At 42.8% G+C, this 19811-nt stretch overlaps 2 protein-coding genes across 4 annotated transcripts in view; both read right to left on the reverse strand.

The window, feature by feature from the left end:
- LOC116305979 (QRFP-like peptide receptor) overlaps nt 1–19811 on the reverse strand; it is a 46520-nt gene that overhangs the window by 13578 nt on the left and 13131 nt on the right. The gene's annotated exons all lie outside the window — the stretch shown is intronic.
- LOC116309044 (uncharacterized) lies at nt 14662–19599 on the reverse strand. 3 transcript variants are annotated; one of them, XM_089026165.1, is made up of 6 exons: nt 19423–19599; nt 19122–19267; nt 17822–18862; nt 16733–17726; nt 16478–16658; nt 14662–16399 (listed from the first exon to the last, which is right to left on the reverse strand). In XM_089026165.1, exons 3-6 carry the CDS (start codon nt 18815–18817, stop codon nt 15688–15690), a joined length of 2883 nt encoding a protein of 960 aa, XP_088882291.1. In that variant the 5' UTR covers nt 18818–18862; nt 19122–19267; nt 19423–19599; the 3' UTR covers nt 14662–15687. The 3 variants fall into 3 exon arrangements, with proteins under 3 accessions (XP_088882291.1, XP_088882289.1, XP_088882290.1); XM_089026163.1 differs by having other exon boundaries at nt 19413–19599; XM_089026164.1 differs by having other exon boundaries at nt 17822–18879; nt 19413–19599.

Below are 19811 nucleotides of genomic sequence, written 5' to 3' on the forward strand. Positions count from 1 at the left end.
CCCCGTCTAACGGATAACCTAGTCTTAGTTCCCGGCACCCTGGCGCTAAGGTTTGACCTAGCGGTGCAGTCTGACCCCACAGACGAAAGAATTATCGTTAACAACGTGGGTCGCAACATTGTTTCTAAGATGCGCGTAAAGTTCGCCGGGGAATCCTTGCTGGACTTAAATAGGTACGATCTGTATACCACGTACAAAGACTTATGGTTGACGGCCTTTGACCGCGCGCAAAGGATAGAACAAGGAATTGGTAGTGTCATTTTACGTAAGGTCCGCACACCTACGAAAACGCAACCTACTGACGGCAGCGGAGAAACCGCAGTGGCAGACGCAAAGCGAATAAAGACCGCCTATGGTAGCAAGTATGTCATACCATTAGACTTTGAAGTGATTACGAATCACGGTGTGTATTACCCAAGACAGCTTGCCGAACTGCAGTTTGAAGTAACTTTAGCAGATGCTAATAACATCATTGGTGGGCTAAGCACTGCACTTACCACAACAACCCCATACTCTATTACCAACTTAGAGCTACAGTACGAAACGGTGTACAGCGAAGAGCTGGCCCGTAGCGCTGGCATGGAATACAGCTCCGGGAAGGCATTCTTATACGACCACGTAGTAATGTATAAGACGTTTAGCTTCTTGGATAAGACGGATGAGGTTATCAACCAAAGCATTAACCTCCCGCGAAGAAGTCTCACGGGGCTGATGTTGGTGTTTGCCAAACCCTATGAGGCTGGTAAGCGCAACTCCGAAGACTTTCACAACCCCAACATTACTAACGTCGGCGTGAATATCAACGGAGTCCCAAACAAGGTTTACTCCCAGGGAATAAAGCCTGCAGACGTGTACAGGGAGGCAATGCGCAAGTTTGGCGACCAAATTAGCCCTGAGGAATTCTTTAAGGATAAGTATGCGTTATGGATTGACATGCGCACCATTAACGACGAAGACCTGCATGGTCAGGGCTTACGTCTAGTAAATACGCAGGATGGCATAACATTGGAGATCAAGCGCACCAAGAACACCGATGCCGGCGACGGCGACAAAATAAACTGCTACGTCTTCGTCGTGTCTGACGCGCAGTTAAGCGTAGAAATGAACCAATTGAAAAGCGTTGCCTACTAGGACGGCTGAGGAATGAAGTCGTCAATGTTAAAATATTTCTTAAATATACAATGCTTCGCGTATTTGAAAGCAACGGTACGAAACTGCAAGTCGTGCAAGGCGATAAATTGTACTTCAAAGCAAAGGAAGTAGCGGCCGCATTGGGCTACGAACGCCCAAAAGATGCAATTAAGGTGCACGTTCGCGATAAATACAAGGTAAGGCTTAGCGAACTTAGAATGGAGGTGAATCGCCTCCCTTCCAATTCACACCCACATTCCCTGTATGTGAACGAATCCGGATTGTATCAGTTGATATTCTCCTCGAAGATGGCAAAGGCAGAAGAATTCCAAGATTGGGTCCTCGAAGAAGTCCTACCCGCGTTGAGAAAGACGGGTAAATATGCGATGAACAAGCGCTTCGACGGCCCAAACAAGTTAGTATTTAAGATCGAAAATGAAGCCGACCTACACGCGAAGGTAGTCGACTACATACGTAGGTTTTACCCCGATTTCATCATAGCGCCGGGTCTTGGCGAGCTTCAAGATTCAGACAGCAAGCGAATAACCTGCTGGCGAAAAGGCTACCAAGCCGGTCAACCCGACCTCTTAATCCTAAATGCGCATAAGAAATACCGCGGGTTGTGTATTGAGTTGAAAACCCCAAAAGGAAACGGCGTCTTATCCGCGAAGCAATCCAAAAAAATTGCGCAGCTTGATGTAAATGGTTACCTAACTATGGTTAGCAATGATTACGACATTATCTGCCGTGCCCTGATGGATTACGCGGATGGCATTCGTATTCCCTGTAAGGGCTGTGTAAAGCGGTTCAAATCCTACGACACTTTGAAAACGCACCTAAAGATATTCCATAGGTATAATGAAGCTCAACTTAATTCATTGGCGTGATCTTGTCCACGGTAAAGCATACGAAATAAAAAATTACGTCGTCTTCGAAGACATCGACCGTTTACGGTTAGTCCTCAAAGACTTAGAAGGCAAGGAATATTCCCTTTGGGCGCCGGATTGCGTGCGGTACGTAATTCAGGGCGAGGAATTCACCCACTTACGCAGCTATGGCAAGGTAAATGGCCGATGGAAGTTTGACATTGAAAGAACAGTCACTCCATCTCCTCTTTGTAGTTAAGCGCCCGCTGCTCCGCGGAGCACCAATGCCCCACAAAGGATCCTTCGGAGAATACCCTGTCGCAATGAAGGCAGGTGTATTTTTTACGCGGCGGCTTACAAGGGGTAATGCAGTCGGCAGGTAGTTCGCAAGTAATACAGTCCATATATTGAAAGGGTGATTAGGAATCCTCCTAAGAAGGCGGCTGCGTAGGCTAGCATATACCTTTAAAAGGGGTCCTTATTTTTATTTATTATTATTAGATTATGCAAGCGCCCTTAAAAGGGGTCTTTATTTTTATTTATTATTATTAAATATCCTTAATTCATTATTATCGAATATTCTTAATAATAATAAATAAAAATAAGAATGGGATTTGAGACTCTTTGCGCAAACCCTACTTTACTATCTTAGGTCCTTTCTAACTTCTACGGGCTTTCCTTGCCGCCTCATTGCCGGCATGCCAGGCCTCAAAGCGATCTAAGTACTCCTTAAAGCCGCCTTGACCGTCGTAGAGGCACTGCCAAACATGTTGGTCACTTCTTTGACAGCCGCAACGCTCGCAGGTTGCCTCCCAATATTCCCTATCTTCCCACCTTACGCCTTCGACGCAGTCAAACTCCGCAAAGCGCTGGTCAATTTCCTTCTTCCGGCGCGTTAACTTCCTTTGGGTTTCCTTTGGGCAACATCGTGCAGCAACGTCGCCGTGCTCCTCGCATGCTACGCCCAGCAGATCGTAATTACCGTAGCATCTATGTCGATGCCATTCGTCGTTCTTGTCCTCCTCGCATCGCTCACATACGTTCTTTAGGCAAACGCGGTTATCCACGTGGTAATCCAACATTTGCGCGCTGCTAAAGAGTCGATTACACTCCTTACAACGCCTTTCGCGTGCCTTCTTAGCGCACACCTTCTTTTCCAGGTGGTATTTTAACATTTGCTTGCTGCTGAACTCCTTGTTACACCGCTCACACTCCATATATAATAAGGATTTAATAACCCTTATATGGGATACCGCATAAAGTCCTTAATGGACTCTTTTGCCCCGGATACTATTTCAAAGAGTGTCTCAGAATGTTGACATTGTTAAGGATGCCTGGAAACTATTTCAAAGAGTGTCTCAGAATGTTAACAATAAGGTTAAATCTTTGTTAAGTATATGTGGAAAGCCCGTAAGGATTAGTAGGCGGCTTAAAATAGTAAAGTTGGGTTTGTGCAAAGAGTCTCAAATCCCATTCTTATTTTTATTTATTATTATTAAGAATAATTAGGGATATTTAATAATAATAATAAATAAAAATAACAACCCCTTTGAAGGGCACGTCTTAACAAAGATTTAACCTAAACGTCAACATTCTGAGACACTCTTTGGAATAGTTTCCACATATACTTAACAAAGATTTAACCTTATTGTTAACATTCTACAGGGGATATCGCATAAAGTCCTTAATGCTTTCTTTTGCCCAACCGGCCATCGTCAAAAGCGCACCAAACCTTTCCGCGCGCTTCAGGCTGCACATTTCATCATACAATTCCTGCACGCGCTCCTTTAACCGATCGATCTCCTCCCTTTGCATTTCTATGGTGTCTCTTTTATCTTTTGCGTCGGCGGCAATCCTTCTTACTGCTTCCACTGGGTCCATCGTATATATAATGGATCCGAACCATATTCCCTGCAATGCTCTGATAGTAGGACCCACCGGCTGCGGAAAGACCCAATTCGTAGTGGAGCAGCTATTAGGACCCTTTAGATACCGCTTCGACTACATAGTGTTATTATGTCCCACCTATGTGAATAACCGCACCTGGACGGGCATAGGAGTGAACGATGACGACTTCTTTGTGGATATCTTAGACCCTAACGAGTTATCCAGCCATTTGAAGTTCTGGCACAAGCAATTCCCTAAAGATACGCAGACACTCCTCATATTGGATGACATTGCCTGCGGGGACGACGTAAAAAGACGCACTTCGGAGTTGGTGAAGCTTGCCTTCAGCGGTAGGCATGACAATATCAGCGTTTGGTTGCTTTCCCAGCAGCTTACCAGCGTCTCTAAGCCCTTCAGGGAAAACATAGGTTCACTTGTCGTATTTTATACTCCGAGCCGGAGTGACCTGGAAACCATCTTAAGCGACTATGGGGGTGAGATATCCAAGGAACAGTTGCATGAATACATGCGGCATTTAAAAACGCACCAACATTCCAAGATGATCTTCTCTTTGAGGTTTCCGTATTCCATTAACATATATGGACATTGAGCAGTTGATAGATGAAGTCCCCACGCAGCTAGATGAAAGTAACCTCAAGGAACAACTTAACATCCTTGTGTCTTCTGGGAAGTGCAAAGAAATGATAGGCAAGGAACTTACCCATGAGCAGGTTAATAAGTTGTCAGAAGATGAAGTCAAGAAGTTCCATAAGAGGTACGAGGCTGCCCTTGCAAGTAAGACCACGGACGCCGTAGCAGACTCCGCTATCCGACTTGCGACTAAATTGCTTGGACTTGCGCTGCCTATAGACGGCGTGGAGCAACTACAGAAGGACATAAGAGATGACTATGTTATCGCCCAAGAACTTAAGATAACCTGCGGGTGGTTGTCTTTGAAGTGCGGTAAGTTAATGGCAGTCGCCTCTGCGGCTTTGCACGTAGCTCAGCATGTCGACTTGAAGGAACTTGCGGGCACCTTTGGTGCCTCTTGGAAGGACTTCAAGAAGGACAGAGAAGTCGAAAAGGTCTTCCAGGCAGCACTTACTGAGGTACCTGATCAAGTCGCCTCAAGTACTTAGTCAAGTCGTTGTCAAGTACTTAGTCAAGTCACCTCAAGTACTTAGTCAAGTCGTCCTTAAGTACTTAGTCAAGTACTTAGTCAAGTCATTGTCAAGTCATTCTCAAGTACTTATCAAGTCGTCCTTAAGTACTTAGCCAAGTCGTCCTTAAGTCATTGTCAAGTACTTAGTCAAGTCATTGTCAAGTCATCCTTAAGTCATTCTCAAGTACTTATCAAGTCCTTCAAGTCCTTAGATATAAATGAGCGAACCAGAGTCGAAGGTAGAGCAGCCCGAGCAAAAGATTACCAAGGCTAAATCTCCAGGCAGAGTCGCTGCCGGAAAGAAGCTCGCGGAGATGAACAGGAAGAACAAAGCAAAGAAAGAGGAAAAGGTGGAGGAAAAAGAAGAGGGATCCTTTTGGAATCCCGGCTACGTCATTGGCGCGATAGGAGTCGCTATAGCAGCAGGCAGCCTCTACTTACAATGGCGGGCTACGAAGCCAAAAGTAAAGTGGGAGGCCGCAACATATCACGCGCCCGTGGAGGTTAGAAAAAGTAAGATCCCTGAAATGGAATAACCTTCTCGCTTTGTAATATAATGTCGACCGCGTTGTTGAAAACTGTTGAAGAAGCAGCTATTATTACTTCCATCGTTGCGGGTATTGGTTGGGTGGGTAAGAAAGTGCTCAAAGAAGACTTTACTGAAGACCCAAGCAAGAGCTTCGCTAATTTTGCTAAAATGACCGCTGCCGTAGGCGGGGCTATCATGCTAAAGGATTACCTACGGAAGGAAAAGTACCTGCCTAACATATAATGGTTAGCTTAGTCGCAGGTGGAGTTATTGCAGCTTTAGCATTTACAGGGGCTAATTATGGTGGTAGATATCTGGATAAATTAGTTAGCGGTGATAGAAACGCAGAATCTAACGCTGAGAGGAAGAGGCACGACTTAGCGCTGGAGAAATATCAGCGGGACGTGGCAGCTTGGAATGAAAAAAGACAAGCCTACAGGGATTGGTTGGACAAGAACTACCAAGACAAAATGCAAGCAGACAAGAACTTCGAAAATACAGACTACGCCTTTAGACTTTATGCACAGGCGCACCCCGACTTTAGGTTAAGAAAGCCTCAGTTTAAGAATTACTACCAGCCTTCTAAGAAACAAAAAGACAATGAATTGGTCTTTGTAGGAGTCGCAGGGCTGGCGGGAGGCGTAGCTTTGGCGTATCTAATATAATGATCGTCTTTTTGGAAAGCGACAAGAATAACTTTACCACTTATCTGAATCCCCCCATCCGCGCGGAAAGGGTTCGGCTGGTTAGTTGTTCTTTGTACAATTCTTGGTATAATTTAATTAATGGCTTTGTCATCGGAACTTCCGGCACCAAACCAAAAATACCAGATTCCCATTACACCCCCATAACACTGGCTAAGGAGCTAGCAAAGCATGGATATACTCTTACCACAGGATTACCCCATGAAATGAAATTCAAGAAAAATAGTGGAAGCGCTAATTTAAAGGGCAGTTCATTGGTAGAACTCCTGGGCCTTACTAGTACCACGATAAATAGCGGCAGTACATATGATGTGAAATGGAAAGTCGCATCCTCTTACGAAGTCTATTGCGACTTGGTCCATAGTTACAACAATGGAGAAAAGTCTTCTCTTATGTCCAAGTTTCTGCCCAAAGGTAATCCATTTGACCCAGTAGAATACACCCCCATTTCTTTGAGCTATGACTTGTCTAATTTGGTAGAAAGCATAAACATCACCATTAAAGTGGACGGAAAGACGGTGGATTTTAACGGACGCAAGATCAATCTCGTTTTGGAATTCATATAATGGGCCGCGTAGAGGACAAACTCAAAAGGATTTACTATGGGCCTGAAGGCTATTGGAAAGGAGCGTCGGCCATCAAGAAACTCGCGACCGCGGCCAGGGTATCAGAAGAAACGGCTAAGAACTGGTTGAAAAAACAAACCATCTGGCAGGTTTATCTTCCCGTGCCGAAGTACATTCCCAGGCCCAGCTTTACCGTAAATGCCCCCAATGAAGTTCATCAGGCGGATTTGCTTTTCTTACCACATGACAAGGTGAGAAAGAAGACCTATAGATACGCTTTGACCGTAGTGGATATCGCAAGCAGATATAAGGACGCCGAACCCATAACCAGCAAGGATTCTGGGGAAGTCGCAGAAGCCCTAGGTAGGATTTATAAGCGCGTCTTGAAATGGCCCAAGCTGCTGCAAGTGGATGCGGGGACAGAGTTTATGGGCGTGGTTACTAAGACCCTGAAAGACCACAGCACTAAGATTAGGAGAGCCGAAGCTGAGTACCACAGGGGTCAGAGCATCGTCGAAAGATTTAATAAGACCCTGGCTGAGCGTCTCTTTGGGTACCAGTATTGGAAAGAGCTGGAAGATCCCTCCAAACGCAACAGGGAATGGACTCAGAGGCTCCCCCAGGTCGTCGCGGCTTTGAACAACGAGGCAGCCAGGGCTACGGGAATGAAACCCAGGGATGCCATAAAAAAGAAACACGTGGAACACAAGTCCTACGTCAGAAGTTCGAGGGCGGTCTTCCCCCATGAAAAAAAATTAGGTAATGTCACAGTCCGATATCTCTACGGACCGGGTGAATTAGAAGGAGGATCCAAAAGAGCTACGGATCCTAATTGGTCTTTGGAAACTTACCAGATCCGAAGCGTAATAGCTAAGAAGGGTCAGCCCATCTTGTATTATCTTCACGATGGCCCCACACGTGGGTTCGTCATGGAAGAACTGCTTATCGTGTGATGTCCGAATGCTATCGTATGCACTCCGTCATCACACATCCATCGCTTACCGTCAAATGCAGACAGTGACACCTTCTCCTGCGTGACGTTATGTATCTGATGACCATAGCTGCGCAGGCTGTTCATCTTATGCCGCTGTTCCTTGCGTGTTCGTAATACGTTGAGGTAGGACTCGTGCGTAATGTCCTTCTTAACCACGTACTTTTTTACGCCTTTAGCTTTCTTTTCTACGCCGTCTAACTTTAGCACGCTGTACATCTTTGGTTTCAGACCCACGTACTCTACTATGGGTTTTCCTAACATTTCGTCTTTCATCTTCCCAATTACCTTCTTATTCTTCGCAGAGTAAAGGAAGTGCTCCTTCGGGTAACCGCTGGTGTCGTACTCGTCTATGTCGGGGAGGCAGTCTTTGTAAACGTCTTCCGTTTGCATTTCTAGAATTAGGGAGTCGGTGTCTGTGTACAGGAGGCGACAGCGGTCTCCGTACTTTGGCTTAAGCTTATCGTAGTAGAACTCGTACATAAGCAGCTTCGATAGATCCAGCACCGTAAAGCCTGTGTAAACGGGCTTGTTTAGTAAGAGGTTTGCCCTTTTCATGTGAATCACGTAGAAGTTCAGCATTTCTACGTATCTAACGAAGCCTGGCTGTGACACGTATGCTTCTGCTTCCTCTTTGGTGCTGACTATTTTTACGCTTACGCGCTTGCGGATGTTCTCCATTGTCTTTCCGAACACGCTGTTGTTCATCAGTTTGAAGAGGTTTTTCTCGAAGTCATTTTTCGCTGCGGTACGCTTTTGCGTGTTAAAGTCAATGTAGGGGCGCATCCAGGGTTCCTGCGTGAATTTTAGGACTCTGTGGATCTTCTCTACGCGCATTCCGTGTCGCACGTAGAACTGCAGGTTGCGGTAATGTACCACATACTTCTTCTTATCCATCAGGTTCATAGTTAGTTTCCTGTACGGTTTGTAACCAGGGCACATTTGCTTTTGCAGCGGACTTAGCTGCTTAAATGGTATCTCTATCGCTTCTGGTGCTAAGGGGAACTCATTGTGTTCGTCGTGCAGGCGCTCTGGGTACTCCAGATCCACTTCTAAGACGTAACCCTTGTCTTCCTCCTTTCCTACCTGCATGTAGAAGTCTATCGGCTTCACTGGATCCCATTCGAAGTCTCTCACAGGTAGGTACTGTGACATTGCCCAACCATAAAGGTTATTCGCATCCAGGTAGTAAATGTATGTGGTTGGTTTCTCTGGGTCGTGCTCTACTAAGGGGTTGTTTGCGCGGGCGTAACGTCGGCTGGGTCCGCATACGCCGCCACGAATACCGTCTTCCATAAACCGATACATGTCGTACTCCGTTAGGAGATCCAACTGCGCATTTGTCTTCTTTAACAAAGCACTCCAGCTGAGCCCAGGAGCCGTGTAGAAATTAGCGGGATCCAATCCGTAATATTCCATAGCCATCTTTCTGAAGCTTTGGAAAACATCTGCGAGCAGCACTACGTCAGACCTTAGGTAGATGTCGTGGTAGTCCCCCATGTTCTCACAGGAGTACTTTTCCCACACGTCTAACGCATGCTGGTACTCCTCATCCTTTATACCGGACTCGTTTAGGGTGCTGTAGAAGCGATCTTTGGGTGGTAGGGACTCTTTGAATCGATCCCAGGAATCCATGTATTCGTATGGGTAGACTCCTTTCCTTTCCGCGCCATATTGACTGGAAATGGGAAAGTTGGTGTTATACTTTACGAGGTTTGCTAAGGAGTCCGCCATAAACTGCTGCGAATCTAAGAACTTTAGCTTACCCACAGTTACGGACATGTAGCGCTCTTTGTTGTTGGGTATGCATTTGACGTCGGAGCCGTCTGTTCCTTGTAGTAGCAAATGGGAGTCGTAACCGCGGAGGTTGTGAAAGAACACCGGAATCTCCATGTCTGGATTTACTTTGAAGTTTATATTGCATTTCCAATGAGCCGCTCCTCTGTATTTACCCGTGATGTGGCAGTGATCCCTAACCTTATCCACATAGAAATCCTCAACAAATGCTTTGTGGCAGTGAATGCAGTGCGTGGAGGGCTTTCCCGGCTTCTCACCTTTCTTAGCATACTTCCCGCATTTAAAATGAGCTTCTCCTAGATACTTTCCATCTTCATCCCACGCTTTCTTGGCTCGTCTTCCAAACTGAAGAAGCGTATGTTGGCAAATGTGGCATTTTTTTGCCTTGTTAAAAGCCTCCTGGTTCTCTTTGGTAAATTCCATCTTCTTTGGACGTCTTAATTGTTCTCTAATCTCCCCCTCCTCTTCTCGTAATGCTTCTAGAAACTCATTAGCTGCGTTCTTACCTCGGTAAATCACAGGAGGGTTTGCTTTACCGTCTGATCTGACTACTATGTAACCAAAGGAGCAGATCTCGTGTAATCCTACCTTATTCGTAGCACCACGTTTCTGCTCTTCCTTAGTTATCAACGCTTCGAAGTCTGCATATATCACGTAAGGCACTTGCATCTGCTTTTGATGGTCTGCGTATGAAAGCTCTTTGTTGGTGGGTATCTGGATCCGTTGCGCCACTTCTTCGACTCCGCGGCAGATCTCATCGTGTTTCTTTAGGGTATTTAAGGATGTAAATGACAGCAAGCAGCAGTCGCAGAAGTACTTTTTGCCTTTGTGCTTAGTATGTCTGTAGAATAGTCTGCTAATGTGTTTAACCCATGAGTAGTGTCCGCCGTGGTAGAATAAATGTACGCGCTCTCCTTTACTTTTTGACAGAACTAACGGTACTATCGTCTGCTCTCTGACTCCGTAAACGTTAATTGCTAGATCGTTTATTTCCTCAAATATGGGGATGTCTATCAACTGCATGGGAAATTCCACACCATCCCACTCTAAATCATCTGTGGGATACTTACTTGTCCTACAGGGATCCTTCTCTGCTGGATACAGTGCAGACCTGATTGCCCACATAAAGCATCGATTGTCTTCATTCTTCACGTTTACAATAGCCTTCTTCCTTTCTACCCACGTTGGTAGCGGTACGTAACTCCCCCCTCGTATGGGTACGTACCTGGCTATACTTATCTCTATTCCTTCAACCTCCTCTACTGTCCAACCCGATCCTTCTTTCGTGTAGTTAGACAGCGACTCCATTATTGCTTCTAAGGCTTCACTGAGTGACCTATCCAGATTCGTGGATTCTAATATCACTAACGACTTTGATCGCAACATTGCTGTCGTCATTACCTCGTCTTTTGACAAACTTACTTCTACCATTATGCTCGCTTTCAGGGCTCCTAATTCTTCTATACCTTTTCGGAGAGTCCTTTTAACCTTCCTTTCTGACTGACGCCAAAACTGTCTAACGTCAATCTCACCGTTACCGGGTATTGACACCGTGCTGAAGTTGCTTTGGGATTCCATCTATATAATAGGAAATATTTTATACCTAATACCAAGCACTTTTTAGGTCGTCGTAGTCGTACTCACAGTCCTGACAATGCCAAAACAATTTAACCTTAGTCTCAAACTTCTTACCACATCCACAATCATAACTGCTCATACACTTCGTCTTCATTTTCAAATGCTTTTTCAAATCCGCTTCTTTCTTAAAAGTTCTCTTACATTCTTCGCACTCCATATATAGACTAACATATTTAAGTGCGCTGTTGCCCTCAACCACACTTGGAGTGGGGGGGTCGTCCGTAGGTGGATTTTTGACACGGATCTTGCCCGTGTTGAGATTGCGCTGTTGCCCTCACGGGTAATCCTGGCGTAAACTAACATATTTCGAGTGCGCTGTTACCCCCACGGGTAATCCTGGGGGTCTCATAGGGAATGAGGGCTACGCAAACACGGGTTAGTGACTTTAAACGGAAAATCCTCGTGTGGTCACTGCGCTAGAACCCCCATTCCCTATACTACTGATCTGATGTAGACCAAACTGCTCCATATCATGGGCACCTTTTAAAAACAACTTTCTTTCCGGCATGATCCCAAAAAAAGGAAATAAAGTGATAACTTTTTTAACGAGACCAATGTGGTACAATTAAGTAGATGCGCAGATTGGATTTGTAAATAGCCTTTATTTGCATTCTGCTCATTTCTTTGAATTTTTAAAATAAATCGGCTTGATTGGGGTTTTCTTAATCAGTGATAGATTGTGGCAATTCTACTTTCTCGTAAAATCCTGAATTTAGAATCTAAAAATCACAATAAATTCAGGTTTTACAGTTTATTTTCTTTCTTTTAACATCAATAATCCTAACCTTTTCATAGATTTCAAGAATAAATTCAAATGATCAGAAAAGGTACCTTTTTAGTTGATAAAAAGGTAGAAAATTTAGTATTTTCATCTATGAATGGATGTGATGAAATTTCCCAGCTTTTTTCAAGTTTCACCCTTTAAAGAAAATTCGAAAAGCAGATAAAAAGATACCTTTTTTGCCGGAGTTTTGCAAGCTGAAAAACGCAAATACCAAAAGGTACCTTTTTCTATCGCGACCTAGTCACTGTAGTATTAAAAATCAATTTTAATTGAAAAAGCAATGCCAAATAATGTCATCACATGTTTATTTCCCTTCGATTTCATAAATAGACGTATGTTTCTTGCTGAAAAGCTTCTAATGACCTCTGGAAAGGATTGCTTATAGGATTGGCTTATTTGTTGGTATGAGTAGTTTGCATCCAGATATATTTTGAATTGCTCAAGGTTGGCTTCCTAAACCTCCATTTTTAATTTCAGCATATACTAGTAGTTTCCTGCGCAACACCAAACAAACGACCTTATTAAGTTTGAATATAGAATTGTGTCATAAATAATTAGCAGTAGTCACGTGACGTTTAAGGGGGGAAACTACAATTTGGAATTGGCATGAAACTGTTAGCCAATAGTAATATCAGGTTAGAAATAAATATGTGATAGCGTCATTTGGCATTGCTTTTTCAATTATATTGCACTCAATAATTATGTAGTAAGTGACCAGTGCGTTAGGAAAAGGTACCTTTTGGTACTTGCGTTTTTAATTTCAGCTCGCAAAACCCCCCCCCCCCCCCCCAAAAGATACCTTTTTATCTGCTTTTCGAATTTTCTTCAAAGAGCGAAACTTGAGAAAAGATTGGAAATTTCATCACATCCATTAAATAGATAAAACACTAAAGTTCCTACCTTTTTATTAAATAAAAAGGTACCTTTTCTAATCATATAAATTTATTCTTAAAATCTATAATCTAAAAAATTTTTTGTAAAAGCTGAAATTATTGTGATTTTTAGATACTAAATTTAGGATTTTACAATAAAGTAGAATTGCCACAATCTATCACTGATTTTTCTTGCCGTTAATTTCTCATGGATCATGGCTAGATCGGAAAAAGTATATAGAGAGCGTTTGGAGAGCGTCGGGCCTCGCATATACTAAATCTTTTGAGCTAAACCACCTCAAACAATTCTCAAATTATACATGATGTTAATACCAAGTGTGCTCAAAATGGTTCAGTAGGACAAAAAGAAAAGGCAAAAAAAGAAGAAATATAGAAAAAGAAAATAAAGAGAAAATGAATAAAAACATGAACTGATAAGGCAGTCACCAGTGCAGCCAAAACGTCAAGCTCTTAACTGTAATAATATTTCCTAGCGTGAAAATCTCAAAATGTCATGTTTTAGCACGCGATGATTTACGTCTCAAAAAGTGTGAGCATAATAGAAAAAGGCAAAAGAAAATAAAAAGAACTGAATTGATTTCATGAACGAGGACACTGTGAATATTTAATAGGTTACTCTTAATTCAGCTGGCAGTGAACTAAAATTGGCAAAGGTACAAATAAGATATGGTTGGCAGGTTGTGTTAAATGTCCCTACTAAGATACAATCACAGCCAAAATAGAATTATGACTGATCAACTGCGTTAGTCAACGGGTGCAAAAGACGATGACACGGAACGGCTCGGAAATGATTAGGCAGTATTCTCATTGTTACTTAATAGAAACTCAATGTGATTTCAGGTGCATGCTCGTTTCTAATCTACCCTCACGTAGAGAAAAAATACAATCAAATACTTTAAACACAAGGCTTTTGGGAAACATTTTAATTCTAGGAAATTCCGGGACACTGACATAAAAAATTCAAAATCGAGTAAAAATGTAGCCTTGGTTTACTATACTCTTTTTTCGTTGGGTCGACATAAGTTTGAGCAAAAATTCCGCAGTGTATACGTAGAGTTTGTGGCATTTTACAAACAACACATATTTTATAGCATGACTCCAGTTTTTCTCTTAAAATCGGCTTTGAAGTGTACTAAATTTTGCACTTACCTTTGGAGAAAAGACTCTGGCACAAAAGAAATCGTCAGCGTAGTAAATAAGGCCGTGTAAACAAGAAGGTTAAACTTTTCAAAACGTTTTTCAAGATATTATAAAAACCATACGAAGTAATCTAGGCCTTATCCCCTGATAACAGTGGACCAAGGTGAGAGCGCTTTGGAACTCCAAGGTGGTTAAAACTCTTTCCGGTAAGAAATCTAGGATTTTGCTTTTGTTTTTCTCGAGTTTTAAGAGCGACTGTCTGTAAAAATCGAGAATGGTCGGACAACTGTGAAAAATTCAATTTCTCCATACTTTGCCCAAAAGACCCTTATGGTAAACTATTTTCGAAAATAGCATTAAAAAGTTTGGCCGATTTTTATTTTTGGCGAAATTGAGAAAAGTTGAAATTCCCGTACGACGGCGTCTGGCGGCCTTCCAAATGGGTGGAAAATGAAGCATTTTTGATGATCGCTCACGACCTGACGAAAGGCCGTTGGAAACTGAAAATCCCACAACTGATTTACCTATGTTTAAGCTATCAACACATATAATTTGAGCTATAAAAACGTTTTATTTATTTTTATTTTCTTACTATGCTGAGGGCAGTTCGGAGCCGCTAGAGAAAACATTGTATTAAGGGCAAATTCAATGCAATAATTCTCCAATGCGCTATACAGTTTTACAGAAAAAATAATTTTCCCTTGAAGCCCAACTATCATAGTTAGTCACCACAAAATTTCTAACTTGGCCCGCTAAAAGCCTTACTTCTAGAGAAAGAGTTCTAAGCACTACTTTGACCTATTGTAACACAATCTCGCACTTGAGCGTTACCGAGATGATAGGCCTTAGCGGCTTCTAAAAAAATGTTCTGTGCTTATAGATGACTGTCGTATTAATTTTTGCTTGCTATTCGACAGCAGAGGTATACGTTTTATAATATTAAGATGATAATATCCGAGAATCTAGGTACTGACCTGCAACAATGGACTACAAGTTACATTCCTACAGTAACGCAATCCAATAACAACAAAGGCCTAATTGATAATTTTGCAGAAAACCAATTCAAAAGAGGAAATATTGAAACAAAACTGAATACAGCGAGGTATTTAACTCTGCATATTTGTAATTTGAAACAAATGAACGATTTTAATCGATATTAACGGCAATAATACGTGACAGCCGTTACTTGATAAATGCCGCTGCTGTCTTCAACCAACCTAACAATATTGTCTTTATTTACGAAATTGAAATTCAAAATTATATGAACATGATACATACTGCATTTATCAATAATAAAGGCCAAATGCGATTACTAATATTTTCAAACAAATTTTAAATTAATTGTAAATTTAGTCAGTACGGCTACTGACCTTTGTTTAGCCGTTTGTTAGCTGTTTGTAATCAGTTCCTTAATATCCGTCCCGATTAGTAGATGTGTTATTTGTTTAGCTAATCTTCGAATTCCTATATTATTGTGACAGAGTTAATATTCACGATCAATTTAGCGAAAAACAACCGTGGCTAACAATAATAACAAAGAAAACCGGTGGGGGTGTTGGAGGAGGCGGAAGGTTTGGGGTTAGGGAGAATCTTCAATGTTTATAAAGTAGAACACTGGCAGGTTGCTACCATTTCTTTCAAAAGGGCAACATAGGGCGCTTTCTTTCGGCTGTCCTTTGGATCAGTGAGGTGCAAGTCAAAGTTGTTGCAAATTAATTTCAGAACCGGTAGCTTTAATTTATATAGAGAATCGTCCTTCACCATCGCGCATACGTCGTACTGCTCGTACGCAATGGGATGCCCAATTTGAAAAGATGACAGTATGACTTGTTGGGCGTTGCTGAAGTTGGTCTCCTCTTGAGCAGCAAGAATATCAGCCTCTGAGGAACTCTTTTGCTTCGCTGCTTGTCTGGAGAAAAACGCCTTAATTTGCTGTGCGGTCAAGAATTCTGATACTCTAAACATCCTCCTTCCGTCTGTTCCCACACATTTCCTCATTTCTTTTGACACCGCTTCTGCACTGACCTTATGTCCAGAAGACACACCGACTTTGAACTTTGCAAAGAGAAAAGACCTTTGTTTCTCGTTAAATCGATAAGATTTGGTTGCTTTCTTCAGCGACCATCCCTCTTCAAGTACGGGGTGATTAGCATCCTCCTTATCAGACAAGGTAGGCGTAAGCGTTGGGATGACTCCAACTCCCTCTTCTAAACGTAATGCGTACTTTGTCTTTGCTAAATCTAACAAAGACTGCCTTTCAACCATTTTCTCGCACTTTTCCAGGGATAGGTGACGCTCAAGATTAGAGTACCTGTCATGAAGAGATAATTATGCACCATAAGTTGACGGGTAAAATGAATAAACCGTGAAGCAATTCCTTATAACAAACCTTTGGAAGACTTTTACGCAGCCATCCTCTGGACACGAATACAGGTTGCTTGCTGTTTCTTGTTGTGGGTCAGAAGTGCTTTCTTCAGTCGTTGTAGGCTTGATCGTCTTAGTAGTTCTCACAGCCATTGTTCTAAAGTCTCCTGGGGAGAATTGCGCGTCGAGCCACTGGTAACTGTAATCTATAAATTGTAAAAGAACGAGAAATAAATCGCACACCTTATGCTATAAGTGTAAATCTAAACTATTTTATTACCTTTCCTCAATTGTTTCATTACTACTTTGCCACTGCCAATGCCATACGCTCTCCACGCGAAAAGCTTTCCGTTACGGAACTCGTAATTGTTCAACGTACTAATTCCTGGAATTTTGTGTTCCACGAGGTTGGACTCGTCGACTCTGTCAACTGCAACAACTCTTACTCCAGCAATTCCACCATGTGACAACAGCGCGTCTTTCATCTCCTGGGTTGTTGTAACATCATGTCCCTCGTTGATGTATAATCGAATATGGGACTTGGCGGTCGCAGCCAACCTGTCGGCAGCTCCCTTCCCACCTTGTGGGTCGCTGAAATCGATACCTTGTATTTTGATGCCAGTAGCTTTTTCGATGGTAGGGCAGGAGAGGATCGTAGTGGCGGAGTGGTAGCACCCCGCATTATCTTGACGAAAATAGGCTTTGTTAATCTCGGGGTGCTCGTTCTTTAAGGTCTGGAGAACGTGCTTCATTATGACGACAATAGCAGGGCTGTCCTGGCTGCAAGACTGAATTAGGTGGATGAACGCTTGCCACTGTAGCTCACCTTGTTCTCGGCGATAGACAACGGATATATGCCATGATATCCCCCTTTTCCCGAACCAATCGCTTTGTGATTCTCGATACATATGGGGGATGAACTTCATGGCCCAGTCATTAATTATGAGTACGGTGCTATTGTTGATGGTGTCTAAGATGTCATGTCGTGCTTGGTCTTGACGCACTGACCTTAGCTGGTGGCACTTCCAGGACTGTATTGCATGTTTGGCTGTACCGTGGATGTACAATGCCTCGTCTAACTCGTCGTTGCTTGGAAACGAAACTTCTCTTATTAGTCCTTCTATGCCCTTGATTACACTATCCAGAGCTTCACAATGCTCACAACTCTCGTCATGCTTGTGTTTGCATCGTTTTCGCAGGGTTTTGTCGAAAGGATCGCTTGTAGCATATACGCTGCAATGGTCAGCGATCTGGGATTCCTCGCTGACATGTACCTACGATTTTTAAACAAAGGAAAAAAACACTTGAATAAATAATGTTTTATAAAGGTAGATTTTAAACTTTCAAATAGCAGAAAGTAATCACATACCTTGTAATCCCCTTTAAGGTATAATTTTCCTGCTTTCAAAGCTTCTCTCGATTTTGCTATTTTCTCCTCATCGCAACCAAGGGAAGAAATCATGTCTAAAAGATCAAGAAGGTCTTCAAATGCTTTACCACCTTGTGCGGCAAAATTATCAAGTCCTTGTAATGACTTTCGTACAGAGGCGCTGCATTCATTAAGAATCCGAAGCAATGTTCGGTCACTTAGGGGTACAAAGCTCTTTTCTTCACAATACAGCTTATACTGGTTAACGATCCTTTGGGGCACCATGGTTCTGATGACATTGGGTACGGGAATGATTTGGCCTGAGGACAACTTCAAATGTGTTTCTCCAAATGGGAGATCCTGCACTAGGTGTGGACTTGTAACATAACAAAGAAAATGGTCCAACTGTTGTTTGTCTATGCGCAGCCGTGGAGCGTCCTTTTTTGGCACCGGTGCTGCTCTACCATACTGTTGTCGATGTAAATTCGCGCTGGTGTAGCGGTATTGTGTTAATCCTGGAATATACTGCAACAATTCTTGAAAGCTTGCGACACCTGTCATTATGGACAACACCTGTCTGCGCGTATCCCAACTGGTGGCGTTTTTATAGGATTCAGCTAAAGCTTCCAAATAGCTATTATTAGCGGCAGACGAACCAGTTGAAGTCGCTCCTAAAACATTGTAAATGTTCGAGGACTTTTGAAGTTCCTCCCACAAATTGATGGCAGCTCCAGGGTAAATGACATGGAGGACAGAAGAAACTATTTCTGCTGACCGTTGAACATAACGTTGTCTTGTTCTCTCACTTGCTTGATCCCACTGAAGCCAAGGTCTCTCAATTGGTTGTAACTTACACTCCTCAAGAAAAGCATTCAGTCTAAATCTTTGGCCAAGCTCATGATATCCTCTAGATGGGGTACTTTCGGAAGATGTTGTGCTGGTGGTTTCACCTGGCGACAGAAAATAGCTTTCATCTTTAAGCTCAAGCTTCTCCATTTTCTTCGCTAGCTCGTCGCATGAAGAAGCCTGTTTATCGCTCCCCTGCAAAAAAGGTACAACTGTAAGTAATTTGAAATAGCATTAAATCCACTGGCGTAGGGAGGGGGCATGGGAGGCCCGTGCCCCCCGCCAAAAAAAAAGTTTGCTTTCGGCACCAAAATTTAATTAATTCATGCGGGATTCCTGTGGATTTGGCGGGAAAATGGTACATACACGCCCCCCCCCCACCCCCCTCCTCATAATCCCAACCTCGCTATGTCCCTGATTAAATCATATATTTCATACGACAAAATACGCATACCTGTTGCACGCTTTCTTCTCCACTACTTTCTTGGTTATCGAAGCCCTCAGTTGCGTCATCCACATGGGATGTTCCTTTGCGAGCAGTTGTGTCAACGAAATCCTTCACTTTATCGGCAAGTTGCTCTTTGCATCTTTTACAAATTACTGTTGATAATAATCAAAAATAATATATATAAACGACCCGACTTTGTCAAATGTAGACAATAGACGGAATTGCTGACTAGCAATGCATTATGGGTGTTATAGTCATTCTGATAATACTAAAAAAGTATGCATATTTATAACTCACGTGTTCCTACTGGGATCAATGTTTTCGTTATGAAGAAGATGTACTGTGACTCATTGCTGTTAACACTACGATCTCCTTTTGCAGAGGACTTGTGAGAAGCTACCTCACTTGGAATGGGACACCTCACTTTCCCGCATTTCCAATGAGCACCACAGGCATCCCGGTGGTGTGGACAAATAGTCAAAGACAGATTTGAATCATCTGATTGAAAAACTCCTTCAATTAAAATTAAACACGATTAAAGGTTAGCTTTTGGGGTTGCCGTAGAGTTTCCATGCTAATAGCGTCTCCCGTGGATGAACTCTGCTAGCAGGGAACCGGAAAGTATGAAAGTTATGAAAGAAACAACATCAGTTACCTGCTCTTGCAAGTAGAAGTGTTTGTTCGTCTTTAACAAAA

Source organism: Actinia tenebrosa, unplaced genomic scaffold (assembly GCF_029948245.1).
Source record: "Actinia tenebrosa isolate PJP-AT-01 unplaced genomic scaffold, QUT_ActTen_1.0 PGA_scaffold0__85_contigs__length_37466705, whole genome shotgun sequence".
Taxonomy (NCBI): Eukaryota; Metazoa; Cnidaria; class Anthozoa; order Actiniaria; family Actiniidae; genus Actinia; species Actinia tenebrosa.

Excerpts from the sequence above, each read along its gene's own strand:
- LOC116309044 (XM_089026165.1), bottom strand. The coding sequence starts at position 18,817 with ATGGAGAAGCTTGAGCTTAAAGATGAAAGCTATTTTCTGTCGCCAGGT. Across the intron at positions 17,727-17,821 it reads ACCTTAAAGGGGATTACAAG|GTACATGTCAGCGAGGAATC; the intron begins GTATGTGATTAC and ends TAAAAATCGTAG. Across the intron at positions 16,659-16,732 it reads AATGAAACAATTGAGGAAAG|ATTACAGTTACCAGTGGCTC; the intron begins GTAATAAAATAG and ends TACAATTTATAG.